The following is a 24,600-nucleotide window of genomic DNA, read 5'->3' as shown; positions in this document are numbered from 1 at the left end:
AGCTATGTTGTATTTTGACAGCGGATTTCGTGCGGTCATAACATCCGCGAATATATGGAACATAGTAAAATACAAAATTTTACTGAAATTTAAGATAGTTTACGCGATAGTTTATACATTTTGTAAATTGCTTCGTAAACATCCAAATTTGCCTTCCGGTTATATCATTCGACAAAAAAGTTTTTACGTGGATACTAAAATTATTGGAAAATAATCTTCCGTGCATCAAGATTAGACTAATTTTTCAATTACTATTTTATTAACAATATCTTGACCCTGAAGCGACTAATATCTCTTCTTTAAAAATGGCTAACTAGACGAAGAAATTCAATACACTTTTTGACATTCGGTTTCTTTTCTTCTAAACCCGAAAGAGTTACATATGATTTTAATTATTATCATACTAAAATGAATAACGGTACGAATGCAATTTAAACGGCGTGTGCCGTACATCTTCTCTGTTTGATTAATATTTCCCCGTCCAACGGACATTTCACGTTTATTTTTCTATGTCACCGATCCTCCAATAATCTTTCAATAATTTATAGTGCGTGGCAACACAAGCTCTCTGCTTACAGTCATAAATAACTCGGCGAACCTATCATTTAATGACTTAATTCACGGCTTCGAAAAGGTCGAGGATCTATAGCATTCACTAGATTGTCCCTTCAAGATCCTGCCCGGCCATTTTGCTTCTGCATACTTCTCCTAACAGCCAAAGGATCGCCACAGGTGCCGCTGGTTGACTTTAAATCGTCGTCATTCGTCATTTCCCATTTTAATGGCCCGTCCTACACTCCGGAAATTTGCATAATACCGGGTACGATGTTCTCTGTTTTTTTATTTCCCGTTGGTAGCCCGCTCGCGAAAAATGCGAATTTGCTTAATGGATCAGGCTGTCCATGGACGAAGAAAAATGCTAAATACGAACGAGAAACTCTCGTACACCGATCCCCATCGTCATTTCGCAAAAACTTTTAGTCGCGCGCTTGTAAATGGTTTTTAATGAATTATTTAAAAGAATCGCTTATCGGAGCAAAAAGATGTAGATATAAATAGATGAGACGATCGTAGAGCCGAAGTTGGCTTGAGAATTTGATGCTTCCAGCTTAATACTAAGTTTAGCTTAAAATATAAAAATAAGAAGAAGTGTCCACAAGTTTTTAGACATTTTCTAAATAATATGTACCGAAGGAAGTAAATTTGTTGAGTAATTCCACGTAGATGCTCACAATCCCAATAATCGTAAATTATTAGGTCGTCCCATAAGTTCGTGCCGTTTACTCTTGTACCATTTAAATTCTAAAATTAAAATACGTAATCACCCTTTCATACCATAACCTTCAGTCGCTATAAAATTTCTGCGGTTTTTCGTTAAAATACTTTGCAATGGTGAATAATATAAACATATCCACGGCACGAACTTATGGGACGACCTAATAAAAATATTAGAACTCGTCATTTGGACGGGTCCCGTAAACCGAGTGTTAACGAGAAAAATTATGAACCTCTGGTCCAAGATTGAATGCAGTCTTGTCCCGCATCGCGAACGCTTTAAATCAGCCGTCGACGACATAACTTTCTCGTTGCGAATGCCGCTAATTTCGTTCCCACTTTTTCTATCAAAGTGCCTCGATAACTTAGACAAACTTCGGCTCGGCCGAATGGGGAGGGAATTCTCGGCCGATGTAGTCCCGTCTCATTAAGAATTTAAACCAACTTCCTGCCGCGCCGGCTCCCGAAAATTAGTCCGGCTTCTCCGGCTTAAAACCGCTGCGCCGCCTCGCGAGAGTTCCATGAAACGCGGATAATCGGATTGTCGCCGAGAGGGCTTACACAATTTTTTGATATCTCCGGTATTTCCCGGGATTTCGCGGAAATCACGGGAATCCCCGATCGAAATAAGGACGGCTCGATCGGCCACCGTTTTCTCCTGAAAAATCGATTTTTCCACATCCGAGAAAACAATTCGTTCAATCGTCGGGATAACACCTGTATCGTAACTCTTTCTGTAATGTTGATCTCGTCGAGCGTCGCGTCCTCGCACACTGGGCCGTTCCAATAAAATAAATGGAGTTGGCTCAACAATTTTCGTACCATGAAATAGGTTAAATGGGACACAGACTTATTCTATCGGATTTGTTAAATAAATAATAGTCAAGTTCTTCGCTCCTCGAGTGGTTTCTCTATATATGTCGCCAAGGCCTGGACGATAAACGTCGCGGAATTATCCCCACTGCCACAGGGTATGCGAGGAGCCACGAAGCTCGAGAGGCCTCGGTAGACATACCACGGCTCCTGGACGATATATGTCGCTGGCAAGACCCGTTTGGTTGACGTATATCGAGCATTCACTGTATCTTTTTGCCAATGAACGAAAAAGTGGCTGTCAGCCACGTATGCAACATTGAATAGGAAGCATTGTGCAAAGAGGACAAGCGGGCAGAAAACGAGTTGGTAAGCCGGTGCCATTTAACGGATTATCCCTAATTTATAATAATTTTTCCGTCGTCCGTGGACGATATTCGACTCCGGCCGGCATTTGGTCCGAACTGGCTGGCTCCTATTGGATAGAAGGAGCGACAGTAACGAATCGAAACGTATCGCAGCGGGGTATCGCATAATCCCGGAAGCGAAGCGAGCCGGTTCTTGAACGTTTTCCTGTCTGTCTCGTAAGCGGCTCCCCGAGCCGCGAGAGGAAACCGAACGATAACGAAACTCGGCCGATTTACGTTCGCGTATCCGATCCGCAGTTGCTTTTTTCATCTCCGCTGGATGCTTTTGTGCACGCTGAATTTCCGCATCGATTTCACGGCTTAAACATCGTGGCCGTCGGGCCCTTTGAGCACGCGTACCAACTACCTAACGTTTCCGGAAAATGTGCAGCCGCGAAGCCGCGCGGAAGAGAACCGTCGCGTTGACAAACACCGTTCCAAAGACCTCCGAAGTTTGAAACTTGTTTCGCTGGCTGTCAACTCGCCGAGACGGGCTTCTCTTCCCGGGCATCGAAAAATCTTCCGCCTCAACTTGTGCTCGGAATTTTTGCAATTTTTGGAGGGAAGTTGGAAGGAAATTTTTCCGAACAAGTTTCACTTTATATGGAAATATCTGGCTTCGCGTGAAATACGCTCGCAATTGAGACTGCTAATCGGGCGTAGACACCTGGGCAAGATGAGTTCGTAGTAGAATTTTTTCGTAGTACGGTAAAGGTTCGATCTGAGCAAACGGGAACTGTACGATCTGAGCATTGCTCCCATCCCTTCCACCGTGGGGCCACGAAGCCTGCTTCGGTCGGTCACCGAGTAGTGTGAACCACTACTAATCCAATCAGGATACTTCTTTCTTTTTCATTATTTTTTTATCGGACTTTCACCAACTTACTTGTGACCTTTTTCTCATTAAAATGACACTAAACACGATATAATTCCAGCTGTATTCAGTGGTTTAATTGCCGGTATGTGCACAGTCGTATTACATAATTGAGACTGTTAGCTAGTCCTAGGACACTCTCCTTTTGAGTAATTTCCAGTGATGCTAATTTTTGTAGAGTACTCTCAAAATAGTTTCTCTGATGCTTATCGAGATCCATCGGACATCTTATTTTCTCAGGTGAGACTTTAACTCTTCGATGGATAGTTCCTGTAATTTCATAAATTACGGTCCTCGCAGGATCTTACTTATCAAGTTTTCTAACTGCATTTTCGAACGTACTTCTCGGGGATGATTCAAGTTCCCTTATAGCTGACATTTCAATTTCGCTTGGAGAAGTTGTACGCGGTCTTCGAAGGAATGGGTCAAAATAGACTGAAATGCTATTGTTCGAGTTTTAATATAATATGGAACACGAAGATCGGTAGCTAGTTTCACATTACACGCGTTGCAAATGGAAATGTTGATTAGTTTAATTTTGTATTTACTGAGAGATCTGAAGCAGTTGCATACTGTTTTCGGTTTCAGTCTTTGCGAATGAGAAAATGTTATTTTGCTAGATGCATACACTGCGAGAAGTGCGGTGATATACTACACGTGATTCAGTGGAGCCCCCAGTGCCAAAGGCAAGGGCAGAGTTTGTTGGTGTCCGAAACGCTCGATCTCACTTCAAATCACGACGCCGCTAATCGCGAAACACCACCGCGACATTAATACGATCGGTGTCAGCTGCACCGGCCGTCTATTGTACCAGATAGTCGTGGATTACAATGGCCAATTTACCATTTAATCCTAGAAGTTGATATAACGTGCCCGAGCACGTATTCGTTCGCCCCCGCTTTAGATACTCTCATTATTTATTAGACACCATTGAATTACCCTTGACAGCCGTAAATTGATTCGGAATCAGGAAACGCTCTAAAGCCTTCGATCTGCACGGTCGCATAGTAACTTCCCAATTGCGTTAGAGAATCACGTTATAAATCGACTCGCCGGTTGCTCGAGAAAAGGTTCGCGACAAATCTACTAACCATCTTTTTTAAAATAATTACAGCGATCTCGTTCGTTAACGACATACGTAGAAACCACGTTTCAAAGACAAACTTTTTACCAAATGTATAGCTAATTCTTCGATTTGCAGAGTGCGCGTGGGGCCAAGAAATGACCGATGATGACACGCCGTGAAACGGGCACGAATCCATCTCGGAATTTGGGTTTCCAGCAGACAGCTCGCGAGTCGTGTATTTCATTCGACTTTCCTCGGTGTCCGCGTTTCTGTTGGTGCCGGTTCGCGGAATTTCCGGCGCCCGTCGATTCCTCTGGCTCCCTTCGCGTTCCCACGCTCGTAATTCGAAAATTTTCCTGGTGCCTTGTGCGACGACGCAACTCCTCCTTCTGGCAGCGCACGAGAGAAACTGTCTCGCCGGGCAATTCCCTTTGAATTTAATCGCGCACGAGTTCGCGCAACGTAACTCCGCTCGAAGAGCTCGAGGACCGCTTTCCCGAGGAAAACAGTTTGTTCAAGCTCGAAGGGAAACCGAGCTTGTCCCGAGCAGTCCACTGACGAGCTTAGCGGATCCCGGGCTCCTTCTTCCGATAGAATAACGTGGACCAAAGTGGATTTGTCGTACCGTATAGGGTCGAGTGCTCTTCCGAGGCGGGGCCGCGCCGCGCCGCGTCCAGTTCTCTTCTAACGTCGACGCAAAATATTTGTTTCGCGCACAGAGTTTGATTCCCTTTCGATGGAGGCTAACTCTGGAACAAGGCAACCACGATCGTCCGACTTCGACCTCGGCGAAATTTTGCTAAACCACAGTGGTCGGCCTCGGGCAGACCGAACGTGAGAATTAGGCACTACATTCTTGTTCTCTTATTTATCTTACGACACGTACAATTCTAACTCTAATTAATTAACTCTAAACATGTACTTGATTTTACTTTACTCACTCTCGTTTTGCTCGCTTTCTCTTATCTGTTACTCGCACGCTCTCTATTTCTTACTCGAATCCGCTTACATACTTCGCTATTTACACGTCCGCTGTTTGTAATACTAGTTCACTTAAATACCTCGCTACCTACCTGAACTTGATTCCTAAACTATTCCGCTTTAATATTTCGCTACCTGCTATTGTTTCCAAAGTATTCCGTTTTAATACTTCGCTCCCTATGTACAAGGTGTCCCTCTCTTTTGGCTTTGATCAAATCGCCGTATCTAGCTCGTTGGCGGCCCAAACAAATTTTAAATTACGCTATCGGATACTCCTCCGAAATCGACTCGACCCGTGTTTTTTATTTTTTTCGGAAATCGTCCCCCTTCTCCTCTCGGAGGGCCCTAAAATAGACCCCTAAATCCTAATTTATCGCTTTCGATTTCCTTTGCCTAGCTTTTCCAAAACACCCTCAAAGACATATTTTTAACTCACTTTTTTTCTACTCTCAGAATATCAAAACAAAAATATGGCATTCCATTTAAAAAACACGATATTGGAATAACCGTGAAAAAATAAAGCTACTAAAAAATGCAATAAATTAAATAGAGAGCTTGCATTTTGTATAAAGATGCGCAGTCTATTTGTCACAGCTGATCGAAATTTCGCGTAGAGAAAAAGATTGAAATAAAATTTTAGTTTCCACTTTCGGTTGATAAAACGAATAAATTTCTATCTTTCCTTGCAAAAATCCTAGTGCCACGTGAATATCTCGTCTCTCTGGTTGAACGTTAGCTTAGACTCCCGGAAGTTAGTCTGGACATTGTCGGCAAACGACTTTAGGAAATGCCTTCTTGCACCGCTGCCCGGAACCAGCCCCTGATTGTCAGCCCTTCCTACTCTGATTTATCATATTGTGGTTCTGGAAACGTTCTGTAGCTTTATCATAGTCTCTGCAGCTTCAGCAAATACTCGCAAAATAAATGTCCTCCTTGAATCCACGTTACTACATACAATGTTATTTAACCGGTTATTTGAATAAAAGTTACTGTGACTTTCTGTTTCTCGATTTTTTGTTTAAATACAAGGTTGTATATTTTCTATAATTTTTGCATGATCGTGAACTGCAATAATTCTTGTATCAAAGTTTGATGACGTGACAAATCAAAATTGAATGAAATTCTTAATTTTTAATTCTTATTTTATTGCGTTTCGTACATAAACATTAAAAATGCACATTATAATAGTACAAACATTTCGAAGATTTTCGTTCAATAATATCAATAATATAAATTAAATGAAATGAAGTTATATGTTATTCTCACCCATAAAAGGAAGAGCTTTACGAAAACATTATAACGACGCTGGTCAATATAAAACTTATAGAAGATTAAAACTCTTAGCACACGTTACATATTACCTACTTCAGACTTAATACACTACAGAGCATCGTAACAGCAACGGTTCCAACAAAGTTTAATAACGCATTAATCCATTTCGAATAGCAACCGTAACGTTCGCGTAATGGAGCTTGTGTACCACAAGGAATCCCGCCATCTTTACAAAACTCAGCCATGTCTTTCTTGGTATGTGCTTTGCGACTGCAGCGATCTTTTTCGAGCCATCAATAGTCGACGTCGTATATCAATGCTTCGAAAGGAACTTCCAAGAGAACGCAACAATTCGTACCAGCAAAACATCCCCTATTCTTCAGCAGCCGAAAACGTTGCATTAATCCAGGAAAGCTTCGCGATACTCCCCGAAAGCCATCCCCGAAAACCACAATTCCAAGATACTCGAAACAGCAGTCTCGTGCTTCTGTACGATCCGGTGCTTCGGACAAGAGAGAGAAAGAGAGAGAGAGAGAGAGAGAGAGAGAGAGAGAGAATCGCGACGGGAAAAATTTAATTTGGATCCTCGGGGAACCGGTACGCAACGGTGTATGTATACAGTTTAACGAGAAAATGTCGGCGCCAACTTGGCGTCTTTCCACCTTGTCCCGCGAACTGGACTCAAGAAACCTAATCCCAACTGCATCGTTTATTAACTAAACCGTGGTCCGTGTAACTGGACTAACTGCGCAACAATTGAACCAAATTGTGCGCTGTTAAAACTACGACTGAGAATTGAATTCACTCGAAAAGTCCGAGACTCGACGCTTCGCTGGTGAACGAAATTATAAGATAACACGGAAAATTATCGCGGTGAGGGGGCTTTATGTCATATCTATACCAAATAGAGCTGTTCGCTTGTTACCAACATCCGCCGAAATTAAACGAACAATGCTAAAACATTATCAAATTAATGCTAAACCTCCCGAGTAGGAAACTGACTGTAACAGGTTGCTTTATTATAGGAATGAGAAGATTGTACTTAGATTTTGCACAGTTAAATAATGAAATTTATTTAGTTATTTCGTAATAATTTCAATAATTGCAGGACAAAAAATTGGTCAATTGACTGCGGTAGGTTTAGTGTTGAACAGAAGTGAGTTTTACTCGAACAAAATTACGACGCTAGAAAATATTGTCTTGTAACTAAACAGAACTGCTAAAAATGTTTAATATTAGGAATAGGCAAACGTGAATTTATTTTGTATTATCTGAATTATTCGACAGAGCAGAGTTTTTGTCTGACACAATTTGACCATGCATTTTCTGCGTTATATATCTCTTGGAAACATGCTCTGCTATCTAAAATCTATCAAAATAGATATCATAGAAAAATATTTATCAATCTTCGCAAAAGCTCGAATGTTCCGTTTAGGAATGCAAGGTTTACAATTTTTATTTCATAAAATCAGTATCGATAATATCCAAGTAAAATTCCACTTTAAATAGAAGTACGATTTCCTGTGTTATATCACTTTACATCTTGTTTGAAGCATTATTCACTACTACTTGAAAAATCCGTTTGAGTTACTAAATAGTAGGTGCAAATAGATTTCAATAAGCAATAATGGTTTTTAGTGGCAAATACTTTTCTCATTCACGAGGAAAAAGTGACTTAGCATGGCCTATAATATACGATACAGTATTCCAATAACTGGATTACTATGTATTATGCCAAAGTTGCTGTCCATATAGTAAGGGTATTAGAAAATATTTTCGAACTGGCAATACATCGGAGATACATCAATTATCTATTATTTTAATAGACTTCTATTATTTCGATTCAATTTGGCAATGACTCGGAATTATTTATTTACTTTCCGAGGATGTTGGATATTTTGATGGTAGATAGATTGGATAGTCCTATTGGAGTCTCGTATAAAAGCAACATTAAGCTTTCATTCCGAGAATTTTCCAGGAATTTTATAATTTTATTCACCAACATTTCGGGAAGCTGTCCCCCGAAATTGCGCTGATTACCGAAATCAAGGCACCGTAATAAATGTCTGAACCCGCCGACCGGTTGTTCGGTTTCGATCGGATGCAAGGCGGCAGAAACTCGGTCGAACGGCGTCGTTCCAGCGTCACTCGATCGTGTGAAACTCTGAAATTCGTGGATAAATTCTAGCTTGAATAGCTTTCATCTCCTTCATGAACGCCTTCCCTTCCTCGACCTCTTCGTCGATCGATTTCGGCATCGGGACACCGATCATCGCCGAGAATTCCTCCGAGATGCTCTTCCCTTTCCAAGGACCGCACGGATCCACGCTGACTCTTGTTTTTCGTCTTTCTTTAACCGGCAACTGTTCCTCCGAGCTGTCCTCTTCGCTCACCGAAGACTCCTCCTCCTCGTCCTCCCGATCCCCCTCGAAATCGACCTGAGATTTTCGCAATCGGTCGGTGTCGCTGGCTTGCCTGTTTTCAAAACGGAAAATTGAACCAATGTGGGTTACGGCGAAACACTCGAGCATTCCACGAGTGCTTTATGGCGGGAAACTGCGTGTTTAGGGCGAGTCGCAGGAGAAGCAGTACATATTTATCTGTGTTGGAAAGGTGGATGAAAATGTCCGAGGCAAAAGCTTTTCTGTTCGGGCAAATGTAATTACGAAAGTGAATTTTTATTGTTTCGCGTTGCTTTCTCCTGCTTTCAAGAGTCTTTTGAATAGCATTGTAGAATTTCAGCTTTACGGTGTAGTAGCTAATTCTCGGTGGTCTAATTTAAATACTACGATCTTAAAATTGCTTTTGTTATGCACGACTATCGAACCTCCTACTACAGACGCACGATCCAAGAACGCAAAAGAGTTAAAATTGCTTTCTCAGTGTCGCATCGCTTTCTACTCGGGCTACTCCCCGAAACCGGAAACTTTCCCGAACGCCATCGGTCTAGCCATTATTTCGGCCACAACCTGGCCCGGTCCGGCATAGAACAAAATATATGCAGGCGACAAGAACAACAACGAAACAACAAGTCCGCAAACAAATTTCGTAGTGACCCTAAACCGTGGCGGAACAGGCCAGTTTATCGGTTAGCCGGGTTCACCGGAATCAAAGGAACTTTGTCGACATTCTCACCGCTTTTCCTCTTCCACCTTCTTGGCCATACGTCTCTTCCAGCAGACTGTTCCGGACGGTGCTAACTCTCTTATCTCTCTCCTGGCCCTCTCGACTTCCTGCATCAGCTCCGCGGGCAGGTCCAGCATTTTCCAACGAATAAGCGCTTTCAGGCTCTTCCCGCGAAGCAGCTTCATCGACGCCGTTACCATGGGCTCATCCATCAACATCGGCGAGGTCAAGCTTGGAGTCCCTGTCTCCAACTTCTTCGCCTTCTTCTTGCCACTTGATCCTCTCTTACGTCTGAAGCAACAGACCTTTGGTTTGCAAATTTCCTTTTTGCACGGCACCGGCAGCCGGAACTTGATGCTCTGCTTCTTCTTCTTCCTCGGTCGCTCCGTGTCTGTCGAGACCGAGGGCACTATCGCCGGCACAACCGGATCGGCGGACAACGTGGCCGTGGCCGTGCTCGATTTTTGGTACAATCTCAACCGCGACAGCAGCGATTTCCTCCTCATAATCGACACCTCCGAAGGTCTCCTACTAGCCTTCTTCTTCGGCTCCTTCTCCGTCGTCACAGCCGCCTTCTTCGCCTTGCGATCCTGTTTCTTCAATCCAATCATCAGCGGACCTACCGGCCGCAGGTCCGGCTCGCTCACGTTCGCGTACTGCAGCAATTCCTTTCGCAATCATAATTCGCTTCGTTAGCTTATGACAATTATAGTAGAGCACGGTTCGATTTACATCGGTTCGATAGTTAACTTCTCGCGAGCAGGATATATTTTTCGAGATAAACCCAGCACGTCGAGCATCGGGAGACAAACAAACACGCGACGAAGGAGATTTTAATTTCCAGTAATTTTTCTTTTAGCTTGGTAATTATAGTGCTAATGAATAACCGAGATTTTTCCGATTGAAATAAGTCCAAACACGAGGCAAATCGGACTAAGTTTACCGATTCAATTTGGCACAATCTACGTCAGTAGTGGGGGCACGGTAGGGGCCCCTCAGTTGCCTGCTTCCCCCACCAACGTCTCTTTCGTGCAGCGCGCACCCTTGCTGCGCAGCGGCGTCTCCGTCTCTCCCCTCCTACGTTCCGCCGTAACCTTATGCTGTCTATCCACATCCATGAGGCACCGCTGCGCAGCGAAGATGCGCGCTGCACAGGGACCCCTACCGTAGATTGTGCCATACCGAATCGGTAAAATTAGTCCGATTTACCTCGTGTTTGGCCTCATTTTAATCGGAAGAATCTCAGCCTTCCATTGGTGCTGCGATTATAAAGGTACGACGACAATTACAGAAAATAAAATTTCCATGTTGACTATTTTTTAGGCGTGGCATTGCATACATTCATTCACTATCCTTGTTTATTGAGGTAGCTTCACCGAGCTCGAGACAGTGCGTGTTGAGAGAAGAGTAGGACTCACTCGTGTAAATTTAACTGTGCAAATATTATCTAGGCTCGTATTAAAAATTGAAATTGATTGATATTGCTATAATATATATAGTTATGTTCTGCAGAAACTAAAATATTAACTTTTATGTCATTCAGTTTTATGACATGCAAGAAGAACGTTAAAAAGTGTTGCAGTTGCGTTTCATGAAATCAATTGCTTCGATTTCATGGCATATTCAGAGATTCTGATTCTGCAATCAACGTATTAAATAGCATTTATCAATTAATCCATCCGTTCCTGTGAATATTGCTGCACAAAATTGTTGAAATTCGCCGAATGGTTTTATTAACGTTTCGACTGATATTTCATTTTCCGTGGTGCATGATTCCTTTGATACATTACTCGACGATGTAATGTTCCATTGAAATTTCATCAAATTAAGATTCAGAAACTAAAATTTGGGACACGTCCGTTTGGAGCAGTAAAAAAGAGTAAATAATGCTAACAAAGGTTTTTAAATAAAATAAGAGAAGATTGTGGACTTTTCTGTGGCTATTCATTTTCTAACATTATTTTGCGAATATCAAGAATAGCAGAAAAATTTATTTTGCTGACAAGGAGATTTATGGTGGTAAAAATATGGGACAAAAAAATATGCAGAGTATTAATTTTGACTTATGTACACGTTTACTTGTATCTTACAAATTTGCGTAAGCTAAAGATAAAGATAATATACAGTTACGAGCTTCTTAGGAATTAACAGTACGGTGAAATATTATTCTATAACTTTCCGAATGATCATAGATTTTTATCGCGACACAAAATGTTTGTTGTAGAATGTGAATATTGATTTGAATCGGTACCTGTCCTACAAGCTCGTAGTACTTATTTTCTGCCTCGGTGAACTGGATCATTACATCGTTCTTAACTTTCTTTTTCGAATTTTTCCTCTGTTGTTTGTCTTTGTCTTTGTCATTGCTTTTGTCTTTGTTGTTATCTTTCTCCATGTGTTTCGCTTTCTTCTTCCCTTTGCCCTTGGCGGGCAAGGCCACTTCCTCTTCAGTCGTAAGTTTTTGCATTAATTTAATTTCCCTGAGCCGCACGTCCACTGCCTTCGTTAACTTCGAGCATCTTTCCAGGTACTGCGATAAGGACCAAGACAATATTTTTAGAAAATTTCGTTCTTCTTGATGAAGTGACCCTGGAGTCCATCAGATGTTTACTAGAATCCGCATTGTCATCGCTTGATTTAACGAAATTAATTTATCGTTCGTATAAGTTCATTAATTGAAAAGGAAAGCGGGCTTCTCTGTACTGTTGCATAAAGTCTAATTAGCGAACAATTAATTTTCCAGACCAAAGCGAAGCAATTAATTCTCAATTTCGTTAATTTATTCCGACAGAAGGATAAGTATTGCAGCATTTCTGTCAGGCACTGTTATTTTACATCTCGTAATCTTTTGACTTATCAAAATCTAAAAATATTCCGAGGAACGTGAAACCGTTAGAATACGATAATAAAGAAAAATATTTCTAAAATAAATATTTATAAAGAATTTTTTCGTTTCATCCTAGAGTGATTTAATCCCAATTTCTTTCGCTATAAATTAGCTTCAACAGCGTGGTAATAACAGGAAAATGTTTATTGTTAAATTTCACTTGGAATCATTAATGAACCGTAGCTGTTTCGGTGAAATGGCGCTGCAAGCGATTACACTTTCGCAGTCCGGCAATCGTGAACGAATTTTAAACACCGGCTGAATTATTTATTTATTTATTTTGCCGAACTGCAGTTGCGCAGAGCGGAAAAACTTTCTATCGAACCGCAAGAAAAAGCGCTCGTAGACCGGAAGCATGAAAATTTATGGGTGAAAACAGAGACGGACATTAAATTGACGGTCTACCTCTGACAACGCTGCGCGGTCCTTCCTGTCGAAGCGCTCGAGAAACTCTGTTGATTCGACAAGGTACGAGGTTCCGTTGTAGTTGCCGACCGCCATGAACGTCCCTTCCTCGTAGGGCGCCAGCGCCGTGATCTTCGAGTCGCACAATTGCAACTTGAAAATTGGCTTCTGCAGTTTCTGAAGAAGGTCCCAGGCGACTAGAGTCCCCGCGTCCGTCGTTACGTAAAAAACCGAGTTTCTTATCTTGTCCCAGCATCCGCTCGTTGGATTATCGTGCATGTACCTGACGGTGGTACGATTTTTCGTGAGATCCGGCGTCAACATCAATTATTTTCCTTACGAACATGTAAACAACCAATTTAGTAAATGTACCAGGTGGTTCAGCTAACAAGTGCTCTACCTAAATTAACCAAAAGATTACAACTATTTCTAAGGTTATAGTGAACATTTGAACAGCAATTTTATATCTTAGCATTTGCATCTTAATATCTGAATGTACCTCAAATAAAATTTGTACTTAACCCTTAACGCTCCGACTTTTAATTCTGAATATACCGGCAACTCCAACTTATTCTCATCATACTTCGACTTGCAAGTTTTTAAGTGTCGGATTTTAAATGCTGCAATGACGTGTAAATAATAATATTAAAGTCATTCGAAACAATCTTTATTCATCTCAGAAGCAATATAATTTTGATTACAATACTTACATTAATCGGTCGCACATCGGTGCTGCCCGAGAGGCACACTTGGAGCGTTAAGGGTTAATAAAATAGAAATGATCGTGATTTGATAAAATTTGCCGTCGGAAGAAAAAATCGAATAAAATGTACGCTTCACTATACGACCATGCGAAAACGAATCAGTGTTAGAATCTCCAACATGGAAGTCCGAGATTAATTCAGAAGATTACAGTCGCGCGTTTTCCCGAAGTTCAACAGCCGGTAAAAGGCAGAGTGCACAGAGATTTAGATTGCCGATTGACGGAAGCCGGCCAAATATGACCCTTTCGAACAACAGTATGGTTTGATCGCAGCCTATCACTCCAGTCGATGATGCGCCAGACTTTCTCTAAATATTTGCATCAGACACTCGATTGCTAATAATCAATATTGTGATTCGAAAGAACAATGTGGGTCAGTTTTACCCATCCCATCCCATCTCATCCCATCGCGTCGCATCGCATCGGCCAGGGGCCAACCAGATTTCCCCTAAATATTTAGCTCTGCTAGGTGACCGCTGACAACCAATATGACACTTTGAAAGAATATAGGTCAGTGGATCCACCCGATCACCGGAGAGTCGCCGAAAATTCCCCGGAATCCATGTATGGAGATCATTTCTGTTCGAACCGAAGCTGACACACCTTTCCGTTCCAGAACTAATTTTCCCATCGCGCTAATCGACGTTTTTATTTCAGTAATTAGCCATTAATAATGAAGCTAAGGGTAAATCGGTGACGATCGCTTGGATTTAAATCTATAGAGAAGAATTTATATAGAATTTCTACACTAAACTCCCTTCGCAATGTTTTGGAACGTCAATCCGTGAACGTGTAAAGAGAAATTGATTTAATATAATGAATTAATTAATTTAAAGATTAGCCGCGTGTCTTCATTGTCGCCAGATGTTTCGGAAACGAAACGCGTCACGTGACCGGGTCGCGGGCAATATCGCGATGGAAGGGGAAATTAGAGTGGGGGAACAAGTCTTGATCTGGCGACACTGTGCGCCTATCTGTTCACATCGACGCTTCTAATGTTCTAACATTTGCATGCCCGCATGCTGTTTTAAATGGATTAAATAATTCTAGAACCCAGAAGGGTTCTGGTTAATAGCGATTCTTCGCGAGGGTCTTTAAGTTGATTAAGGGTGTTAAAATTATAACCTACGGAAACTAACATACAGAGTGGAGACTAAGTTCCCTTCCCTGGTGTCTTCCGCCCAGATCTTAACCGTCCAGTCTCCAGTGGACATGAATATCGACGGGTTGAGCACGTTTCGATCAACGGCGAACACCGGTCCAAAATGGGCGGCGAACTTAACGGCCATTTTTTCAGCGTTGGTTTTCGCTTTCCGCGAGCCGACAACAACGATACCGTTGTCCATGCCGAGCATGAACTTCGTCCCTACCACTGGTCCGAAATTTAGGCAGGAGATTCCGATCGCTCTGTCCATGCTGGGCTCGTTCGGCTTCTCCAAATCCATCATCACCTTTTCTACCGGCTCTCGAAGCCATCGCGTGTCCCACCACAGAGCACATCCGTCCAACGAAGTCGAGAAGAATTCTGTGTTGCTCTTCGACGGCAGCCATTTCACTGCGTTCGCATAAGCCCTTCGAACAAATCATGCGTTGGTAAACATCTGGAAAAGAGCTTTCCTCCGCGATTTCGATGGCCTTGAAATACATTCCCAAGGTCATCCTTCTGAACCACTTTTCCTTACGCTGGATGATCGCAAAATTTCGTGCTCGATTCGAAAGTGAAACACAAGCGACTGCATTTTCAGATAACCGTCTTATGAATTGATTATACCGAGTGAATCCGAACACGTGGGAAGTATGGCAGGGAAATATAAATAAGAGTAAAGCTTGTGCAAGTTTGAGTTGCTCCAACTGTAAACTAGAACACTTTCAAGACACGGCACCTTACCAGAAATACGTAGGATAAGGGACCCCATGGAGATTTTGAGTGATAGACAATTGAACGAATTAAATTATGAAACGAAAATAAGTGCGAACGAAAGGATCTCTTGTGCAATTATTTTTGAGGACAGTACAAGGGTCAAGGAAAATACGAACGGAATAATATATTAATATATTAAGAATGGAATAAAAGGGACTCGTGGGGTCAGGTGCGTTCTGTCAGAAAAAGTGAAAGAAACACAGCTTCCTACCGCTCACCTGTGACTGAATAGCAGATCAGAGTACAGAACGGGTTTCTCGCTGATTCTGAGATCCCAGTTGCAGACCTGGCCCGTCATAAGAGCGCTGGCAAGGACGGAAGGATCCCGAGGATTAAATTCGCATGATACGCATGGACAAAAGGGCTCCATCGCCATGTAAGGCTCGTTAGGATTGTCTGCAGGCAAAATAACGGCGGTGCCTCTTAATCCGGATTATAGGAGCGAACGAGACCCGCGCGCCGCCATGATTTTCATCTCGTAGCCCGTCTACATTTTGATCATCGATCTTCGCGTTTCGAGTGGCTCGTAAGTCGCCGACAGTCATCGATCAGTTGCTTGTCGGATCAAAATCAATTACTCTTTCCAATCCTCTGATCGTGCAATTGAAAAAATTAGGTCATGAGACGTGTCCCGCTAACTAGCCTCGTGCAGCTCTTCTTCGAGGTATTAAGGTAACCGAGCGAGTCAAGCGAGTTTCACTTGAATCGCTTGATTCAAATTATGATTACAAATTGTAACACGTAAATTGAAAACGAGTTAGAACAAGCTGAACGTTTCTGCAAAGTTTCGCTATTTTGAGAATTCTCCAAACAAAATGGCATTTTCAAGGATTATTTTTAGGATCGATCTAATCAAATGAAAATAATTTAAGGCAGTGGAATTACAAATGAACAGTCCATAAACCAAAGTTGATTATCTCAAAAAAGTAAATTAGGAAATAAATGCAGTAGGTAAAAGTATGCAGTATCGGATTGCTTTTGTCAAATAAAAGTAATTTATTAAAGTAAATGATCTGAAAACAAAGTAGTTAATTTATGGAAGATGAAATAACGGTAAATGAGTGGACAATAAGCTGCAGCAAATTGTTTCGAAATAAAGTGCCTTCGTGTTCCGAAGCTTTAAAATAAAATATTTAAAATACGTTTCGCAGCGAGCGCAATATTTAATTTACGATTTAAATGGAAATAGATCGTCTGTTGTACGAAATAATATTTCGCTGAGCGCTCTCTGCACGGGTTAATGAAGGTTGTCAGACGAATATCAAATTTTCTTCGGCAGTGTACGCGTACACAGGTTGGTATCACGGCCGAGGCGAGTAAGATGTTGCATACAATTAATTCAGTCTCTTGCGCGGAAAATTAATTTTCATCGTTCAGCTCGCAGCATCGCGCGGTATCTAGGGAACATGAATCTCTTTCTGCCGTAGAGAAAAGCGGACAATTTCTCGCCGAAAGCGAAACACGAAGCCGACCTCGGGGTTTCAATCTCGACCGTTTTCAATGGGACGTCCTTTTCCCGAGGATATACATAGAGATGCAAAGCGATGCAAATATCCGGCCGATTTTGGTAATGCGGTGAAAATCGTGGCTCGCGGTTAGGAGAACCGGAAGCTATTTCTTCTACCTACCGACCTGCCAGACATACACCGTCTTACTGTAGTCTGATCGCCTACCGAAGTCCAAGAAACAATAGGAGACCACTATCCTTCTGCCATCGTCTGGGGACACGGAGATATCGGTCACCGGTCTCCTCGGTCTCTGAGGGTCTATGTACTCTTTCACGGCTCTGAAAATCCAATCAAAACCTTTTCTCGTCCCTTCAAACTTAAAAACAGTTTAGAGTTACTCTAGCTGTCGCTTCTGACCAGTGTACAATATTCCATAATTCTTTGAATTCCAGATCTCCAACTCCTCCCGCAAGAAAGAACCGAGTGTAATTTAGAGAAAGTTAATTTTACTACAGAAATGAGATACAATGTGCCAATGGTCGCCACAATTTTTGAAATTCTGTTAAATTCATTAATTGATCCCTTGACAAGAATCTTCTAAAGTTTAATTTCCGTAGTTACAAACATATAATTTCACTTTTCCTATTACAGTGGCACATCGATTATCCGAGCCTCTAAGGCGATTCATATGCAATTTATTGTACAAATTAATAAAAATTCAGTTCGGATATTCGACGTAATTTTGTTCCGCGAAGAAAATGTCAAAGTATTTACCAAAATTCTCGATTACGAAGGGCCATGGAGCCCTTTCGCTTAGTTTTATGGGGGATTTGATTTAACATAAAGAATCGCGATGATACACGTTTAGTAAATATGTTACGTCTGCGTATAATTGAAAATTTTGTCATTTAGAGGAGCATTGTAATAACAGGAAATTGTTCGCGCGGTGAAACGCCTGTATAGGGTGTAACTCGCGAATAGGAACTTAATCCTGTAGCGTCTGCGTTTTGAATTACACGCGAGACTAATGAGGTAGCAGAAAATTCAATGAAACCGCGACACTGCAGTTGCTCACCTGAGACTGACTGGTTGCACCAGCTCTGTCGGAACCATGTCGTCGAAATAGTGCTGATATATGTTGATCGCGCCATTTTGAAGAACACCCTCTTCCATGACCTGTAACAAAACGTCCAACTTAGATGACACAATTGTACGTGATTGTCGATTTAATAGATTTTCTAGTACGCAGATAATCTTGATTCTCGTATTCCGACATTTTTAAGAGTATCATAAATTATTGCAACAAGTAATGTCTAAAAAAGAAACACGAAATATTATAGCGTACGTCGGATAAAATTTTAAAAACTGCTTTCCTTGTAAATGAAATTTCGTGTACAAAGGGGTGCATTTCATTTTTTAAATCCCTTTTGGAGACAATAAGGTTCTCTAGAAGGACGTGGGCCACTTTGCACGGTAGATTGCATGCGAATAATGAATGGCAAAAATCCAATCAACTGTTACCTTTTTATATAAAATGTTTGAAGCGTTAATGAAAATCTCATAGTAAAGAAAACTAGGTGAAATTCTCGTTTCTGTGTAAAGCGGACGTTCTCAAGTAGAACAATAAGAAAAGAGGGGAGAAAGGTTCGTTCTATGAAAGTTAATATAACCTTTAGCTATTCTTTTATTCAGATTCTACTTAATTAAAAATATTAAAGTACAATCTTGTCATTATTATACAATCGCATTTCGTACTCGGTAATTCTAGTATTAATATTTACAACAAATATTATCACCAACGTATCTATCTACAAACTTATACGAACATTTATCGTTAAGTTTACACAAATGATAAGTTAAATATAAATGGTGTCTTTGGTCATGTCGAATTTCATTTAATTAGTAGACCGTGCATTTGTAGCAAAATTTGGATGAAATTCAAAATTGTAGGAATATTTGAAAAGTTTAAAGACGTCAATTTTTCGTCCATTAAAATGATTAAGGGAAGAAATAACATTCTACACGGTTTCTATTTCTTGCAAACAATGTCCATTTTGCATAAAGATCCGCAGTCTATTAATCCTTAAAGCGCCACTAAAAATTGCTGTATCGTTATTCAAAATATTTTTTACATTATTAAATTTGTTTGTATTTAATAAATTACAGAAAATTTCAGTATTATTCGAGTAAATTGCACCATTTTCGTACGTATAACATGAAAAAATATATATATAGAAGGATAAATATTCTAGGTCGGAAGAAATGTTTCGTTTTGGAGTTAAAATAGCTTCGAGAGCAAAGGGTTAATTAGTGTGATGAGGGGTTAATAGCCTTTTCGTAACTGAAGCGTGAAGATGGTCGTACCAAGTATAACAAATAGAGAGCCTGAAAAAGCGAGCGAAAATTCGCATGATAAATGACAAATGTCATAGACACTGAGCCAAGGAGGGCGCATAGTAATTCGAATCGATAACGCCCAAGGAGAATCATCTTGAAAGTTCGAAAGTGACGGACTGCCCTTCGAGGCGTCAAGCTTCGAGCCCGATCGATCAAGCAGCAACTTACCTCGAACAAGTTATGTAATCTCGGTGCCCAGTGGTCATCTTTCTCCACCCTCCTGCGGAATCTCGCAGTGGTCTCTTCATCCCTCGGATTGATCTCCTTCGGCCAGCCGCCCTCGAAGTGATACATCCCAGAGCTTTTCGTCGTCCTTGAAATCGTCTGAGCCTGAAATTCCAACGGAACTGTTGCTCCAGTTGCAAAACTCGAATTTACCTGCCATCTCGAAACTGCGCACACCCTCCGGTGCCCAACTTCTTCACTGTTTGCCCAAACTCTCGATTCTACTATTTTCTCGCGCGATCTTTGCTAGCATGCCTTCGCACAGTCACCGCAGAAACTATTGCAACGATAAATTTACAATTTTCGAAAAATTTTCGATATTTACGCTGTTACACTTTTCCTAAAAAGAATCGCGCACAAAGCTGGACTCGTTTTAAAGCTTGAAGCATTTACGGCCAAAAAAGATCGTACATAGTTATTCGGAACAAAATTTTTTTATTCTTTTACAGACGATTCAATTTGCACCAAAGTCCCCAGTTTTTCATCTGCTATGCACAAGTATTCCAGAGAAAAATTTAAAGTAGACCCTTCGAGCTTTAGAATAAGTCGATTACTGTAATATCTTCAATTATCGTAGTTCAAGTATTCACAATTTCTAGAGAATCGCAAATTTAGTGTTCGAATACTTTTTGGCTCCATTGTAAATCTAGGATAGACTTGAAAATTGAAGGTTCCCCTGTACAAAGCCCTTCTGAAACGTAACGCATGGTCCTCTTTTATGGGTCAGAAATGAGGAATAAATTTGTAAAGCCCTGATTGTGTTCCTTATATTATTGTAAAACTGATAATGCGCCAACTTTTCATTCGAAGCTCAATGAAATGATAAAAGAATATCGTATCTCAAGCTTTAGGGGATCGTTGTAAAGAGGAACCTTCAATCTTCAAATCTATGGTAGATTCGGTCACGAAAAACAATTGTTCAATAATTTTAGAAACATTTCAGTATGTAGCAGTTTTGAGAAAAATTATGTCTTCAGCTCAGAAAAAATATACGATGATTTGCGAAAGCAGAGACTTCAATTGTCACACGATTCATTTATGTGAAATTTTTACAGTTGTAATATCGACAATTACCTAAAATGTTGTGTTCCGATCTTTTTTCGGAGCCAGTGTATACCGATTACAAAAGACAATAATTTCATAATAAAAAGCATCCAATAGAATTATGTGGAATAGAATTGTGCCAATCCAGTAGATACGTAGACTCGAGTTTATCATTTAGCGGAAGTCTGTTAAAAAGCTTTTTCATGTCATTGTTAAGCAACCTAGCGCGAAGAGAGAATAAGAAAAATAAGTATGACGATAGAATAAAATTGTCGGTGACATAATAGTTTCGCGAAAGTCGAGTACCAAGGTACACCGAGTATGTATGTTTTAAAGCGGGGCCGTATAATTGTTATTAAATACGGTTGATTATAGACACAGTGTCTATCGGTGGAAGATTAACGGCGATAGGTAATGATCGCTGCCTTTAATCTAGCGTCCGCGTTAACCATCGGATAAAAATGTTTCCGCGTAGATTACGGGACTAACTATCGCATATTCATGCCCCACAACCCTAATTGGGATTCTACCCGCGTTAGAGGACTGTGTACTTGATAACAGGTTAATTATTTGTCAAGCATTTGCATGGCGGACTAATCAGTTTGCATAATTCGATTTTCGACACAGCAAACGATTAGCACGTACTCGCGTTCTCCAATTAGATTAACGTCACTTAAGACGATATAACATTCGCTTATTTATCATAGCGGACGCGTATCGATCATTTAAACAAAATACAAAAGTGAACTATTTTATTTTTCTGATAATTACCTCATTTCGAAAAATGCATGCTCCACTGTAAAATACAGATAAAAATAGTCGTCCAATACATGAATCTTTGTAAAATAATGTTTAATAGAAAGAAAGCTTCTCTATGAATAATTAGCAAAATTAGCCCTATTAAATGAATAGGTTGCACACTATCCTTTAAATAAATAAGAAAAGAATTATATTTTTGAAACAATTTTAGGATTTTTGTTCGAAGTTTGAAAGATCGCTATAAATATTAATTTTGTCGTAACAGTTTCGTTGGAGGCACTCCTCCAAAAATGTGCGTTACTAGGCACATTTATAATCGGTAATGTGACAAGTACGCTGCGAAGCCGATAGCATCGATGAAGATACATATTTCCCAGAGATTTGTTGCTTATTAAACGGCGACAGGCGAAGCAACGTTGCTGGTAACCGTGGATGTTCCGAGAATCTGTACAAAATACCAGGGAATCTGTAGCCGCGCGGAAAGTTGCATGCCCGATGCATCAAGTAAGAAAGTTTCCGGCAGGCCTGTGTTGTGCTTTCGTTCGTGCCCGTCTAACCGAAAGCTTTCAACAAGTTGATACTGCTTCTGTTATTGTAGCGCTGCCCGACCAAGTACGCGGAGTAAATAAACTTCTCGGTTGCCTTCAAGGCCTATCAAGGGCCCGGGATAGTCATGTGACTTTTAATTAATAATTTCCATTCACAGCCTTCGGACACAGACTGAAGATCCGTCTTGGTCTTGATCCGACGGGTCTCTGACTAAACTTGTCAGCGTCAACTTGTCAAACTTGACATTTTTTGCTCTGTATTATCGATATTATGAATTCTGACACCAGAAACGTGCTTCAAGTTTTTCGCTTCATTTCGCAGAGAATCGAGACAAAATATAGCTCAAGTTGTAGCCGGAGATATTTTCTAGCGCGCGCTGCTCTCGATTTCATCCAGAAAACTCATCCGATGGCAGAAAAATGCTTGGATTCCACGACATGCGCATCGTCAATTTTTGGCCTCTTTCTGACGCTTATATTAACAAATATCTGCATAATCTCGGCAGCTCCTGACCAGCGCGCGCTAGATTGAACCTTCCTCTTTCGAATGAGCCCTTTACCAACGACAAAATATTCTTATATAAGGACGAAAACTTGAGGCACGTAAAACCATTTTTTGACGGTAATGTAGTCATCCTACCTTATCGGCAATCTACGAAGACCGGGCCTTTGGCAAAATAAAAAAAATCGATTTTTCAAAAATATGTGGTAGGCATATTCTCTTAGAAGGATCCTTCGGGAATATTCTCTCGAAGTTTTATTTAGAAATTCTTAAAACTACTGCATTCATAGCTTCGAAAATGCAGTCGCGTTGCACAGCGGTGGCAGATCGTTGAATTTTTAAACGCGTGTTTCTTGAAATGAAATTTTCAGAAGCGGTAGCAGAAAGATTTGAAAGGCTACTGAATCGATTTGGATAACAGTTTGCAGTAACACTTTTAACACGGGTGTTTAATTAAATGCACTTTCGATTTGTATATCGATTTGTATTCGATTTTCTTTTTTACGAACTGAATAAGGTGAAAACTTAGATTAATAATTACATAGATGTGAGGTTTAAAGTAGCCTACTATTAATAGTTGCAAAAACTTTCAAATTAATTGCTACAACCTATTACGTAAACCAAATCTGATTAGGATCTATGAAACAATCACCTTGTCTTTTTAAATAAACAGGTCTCGCAACGCAAGCAGGAAGAAATCAAATGTTCAACAGACTCTGAACAAAGAAAAAAGTGTTCTCCCCGAGGAATGCGCGAGGGTCAAAACAATAAGTTGAAATTCAAACCAAGCTTTTACTTAGACCTTCGCTTAGAATCTTAGTTGATTTACTTATGAGTGATCAGTAAAGGGTAAGAAGCGTTCGCCGTAGCCTGCGTTTCAAAACAAAAGACTGAAGTGAGTGGTAATGACTGGCATCATAAGTGAATCCCACCATAACCACTTCGTACCGATGTGATTCGGTTGTCGACGAGGTGGGCCGAGGCGGTCTGAAGAAAAGTTTCCACTCGAGGGGGTTAATTAAACCCATTCAGAGACACATCGTTAACGGGTGGGAGCCGTGTACAGCCTAAGCGAAGTCTACAGGATGGCTCGTCTATTGTGTTCCGGCTTGACAGAGAAAAGAATTCTCCTATCGAGATCAGGAACAATGGCGTATTTTCCATGCCGTGTTGATTCGGATCAACGCTGATGCACTGAATGAACCGGGCGAGCCCGTTCCCCCTTTAATCTCCTTAAATCACGTTCAGGCTAACCTCGTGCGCTGCCAATTGCGTCGACTTCTGCGGACCGACGTGACACTGAGATCTCGTGATGTAATTGCGCATTTCAGCCGGATTCGGCGGTATATCCACGTCCAGCGTCGGCTCGCACGCGAATAAAAGGCACTGTTTGCCGAACTCGAATCGCTTTTTCACGAACACCCTCTTCACCTCCATTCTAATCTTCTGCCTGCAACTGATCCGAAAAACTCTTACCAGATTACATCTCTCTGGCCAATACAGTGCCTACACGATACATGTCAACAACACCGGTCTTGCCGTTGTCGTGTATCGTCCAGGAGACATACTCGAGCCGTGTTATGTTTACACTCCTCGACGTCCGAGGCCTCTCGAGCTTCGTGGCCCCTTATGCTAGGGGTAGCGACGTTTATCATCCAGGCCTTGGCGACTTATATAGAGAAATCACTGTATCTCTTTGATACGAGGAGTGTAAACATAATACGGGTCGGGTGAGATCACTACTGATCCAATAACAAAATTTATTTATTTTTTTATGGGACTGCCACCATATTCGTTGCATTTTTCTAATGAAAATGATGCCAAATATGATATAATTCCGATGATATTTACTTGGGTAATGCGGTATAAATTCTGCAGAAATTTTTT

General features: G+C 41.0%; 2 protein-coding genes across 3 annotated transcripts in view; one reads left to right on the top strand and one right to left on the bottom strand.

The window, feature by feature from the left end:
- Nucleotides 1-24,600, top strand: part of LOC143361311 (furin-like protease 1) — a 318,740-nt gene that overhangs the window by 194,587 nt on the left and 99,553 nt on the right. The window lies entirely within an intron of this gene.
- On the bottom strand, nucleotides 8,833-24,150 carry LOC143361717 (dynein axonemal intermediate chain 2). The gene is made up of 12 exons (XM_076801314.1): nucleotides 23,968-24,150; nucleotides 19,804-19,965; nucleotides 18,314-18,414; nucleotides 17,419-17,576; nucleotides 16,009-16,186; nucleotides 15,013-15,441; nucleotides 13,107-13,389; nucleotides 12,066-12,344; nucleotides 9,824-10,482; nucleotides 9,599-9,745; nucleotides 9,516-9,518; nucleotides 8,833-9,163 (listed from the first exon to the last, which is right to left on the bottom strand). The coding sequence occupies exons 1-12, from the start codon at nucleotides 24,148-24,150 to the stop codon at nucleotides 8,833-8,835; spliced, it is 2,913 nt and encodes a 970-aa protein (XP_076657429.1).

Source organism: Halictus rubicundus, chromosome 1, assembly GCF_050948215.1.
Source record: "Halictus rubicundus isolate RS-2024b chromosome 1, iyHalRubi1_principal, whole genome shotgun sequence".
NCBI lineage: Eukaryota > Metazoa > Arthropoda > Insecta > Hymenoptera > Halictidae > Halictus > Halictus rubicundus.
Note: the sequence above shows the minus strand (reverse complement) of the source record. Positions and strands in the feature narration are given on the sequence as shown.

What these genes read in the sequence shown, in the direction of transcription:
- LOC143361717 (XM_076801314.1), bottom strand. Translation starts at nt 24,150, where the DNA reads ATGGAGGTGAAGAGGGTGTTCGTGAAAAAGCGATTCGAGTTCGGCAAA. An exon ending in CGCAATTGGCAGCGCACGAG is followed by an intron (nt 19,966 to 23,967) that starts GTTAGCCTGAAC and finishes TTGGAATTTCAG; the next exon opens with GCTCAGACGATTTCAAGGAC. An exon ending in GATCTGCTATTCAGTCACAG is followed by an intron (nt 15,442 to 16,008) that starts GTGAGCGGTAGG and finishes ATTTGTTCGAAG; the next exon opens with GGCTTATGCGAACGCAGTGA.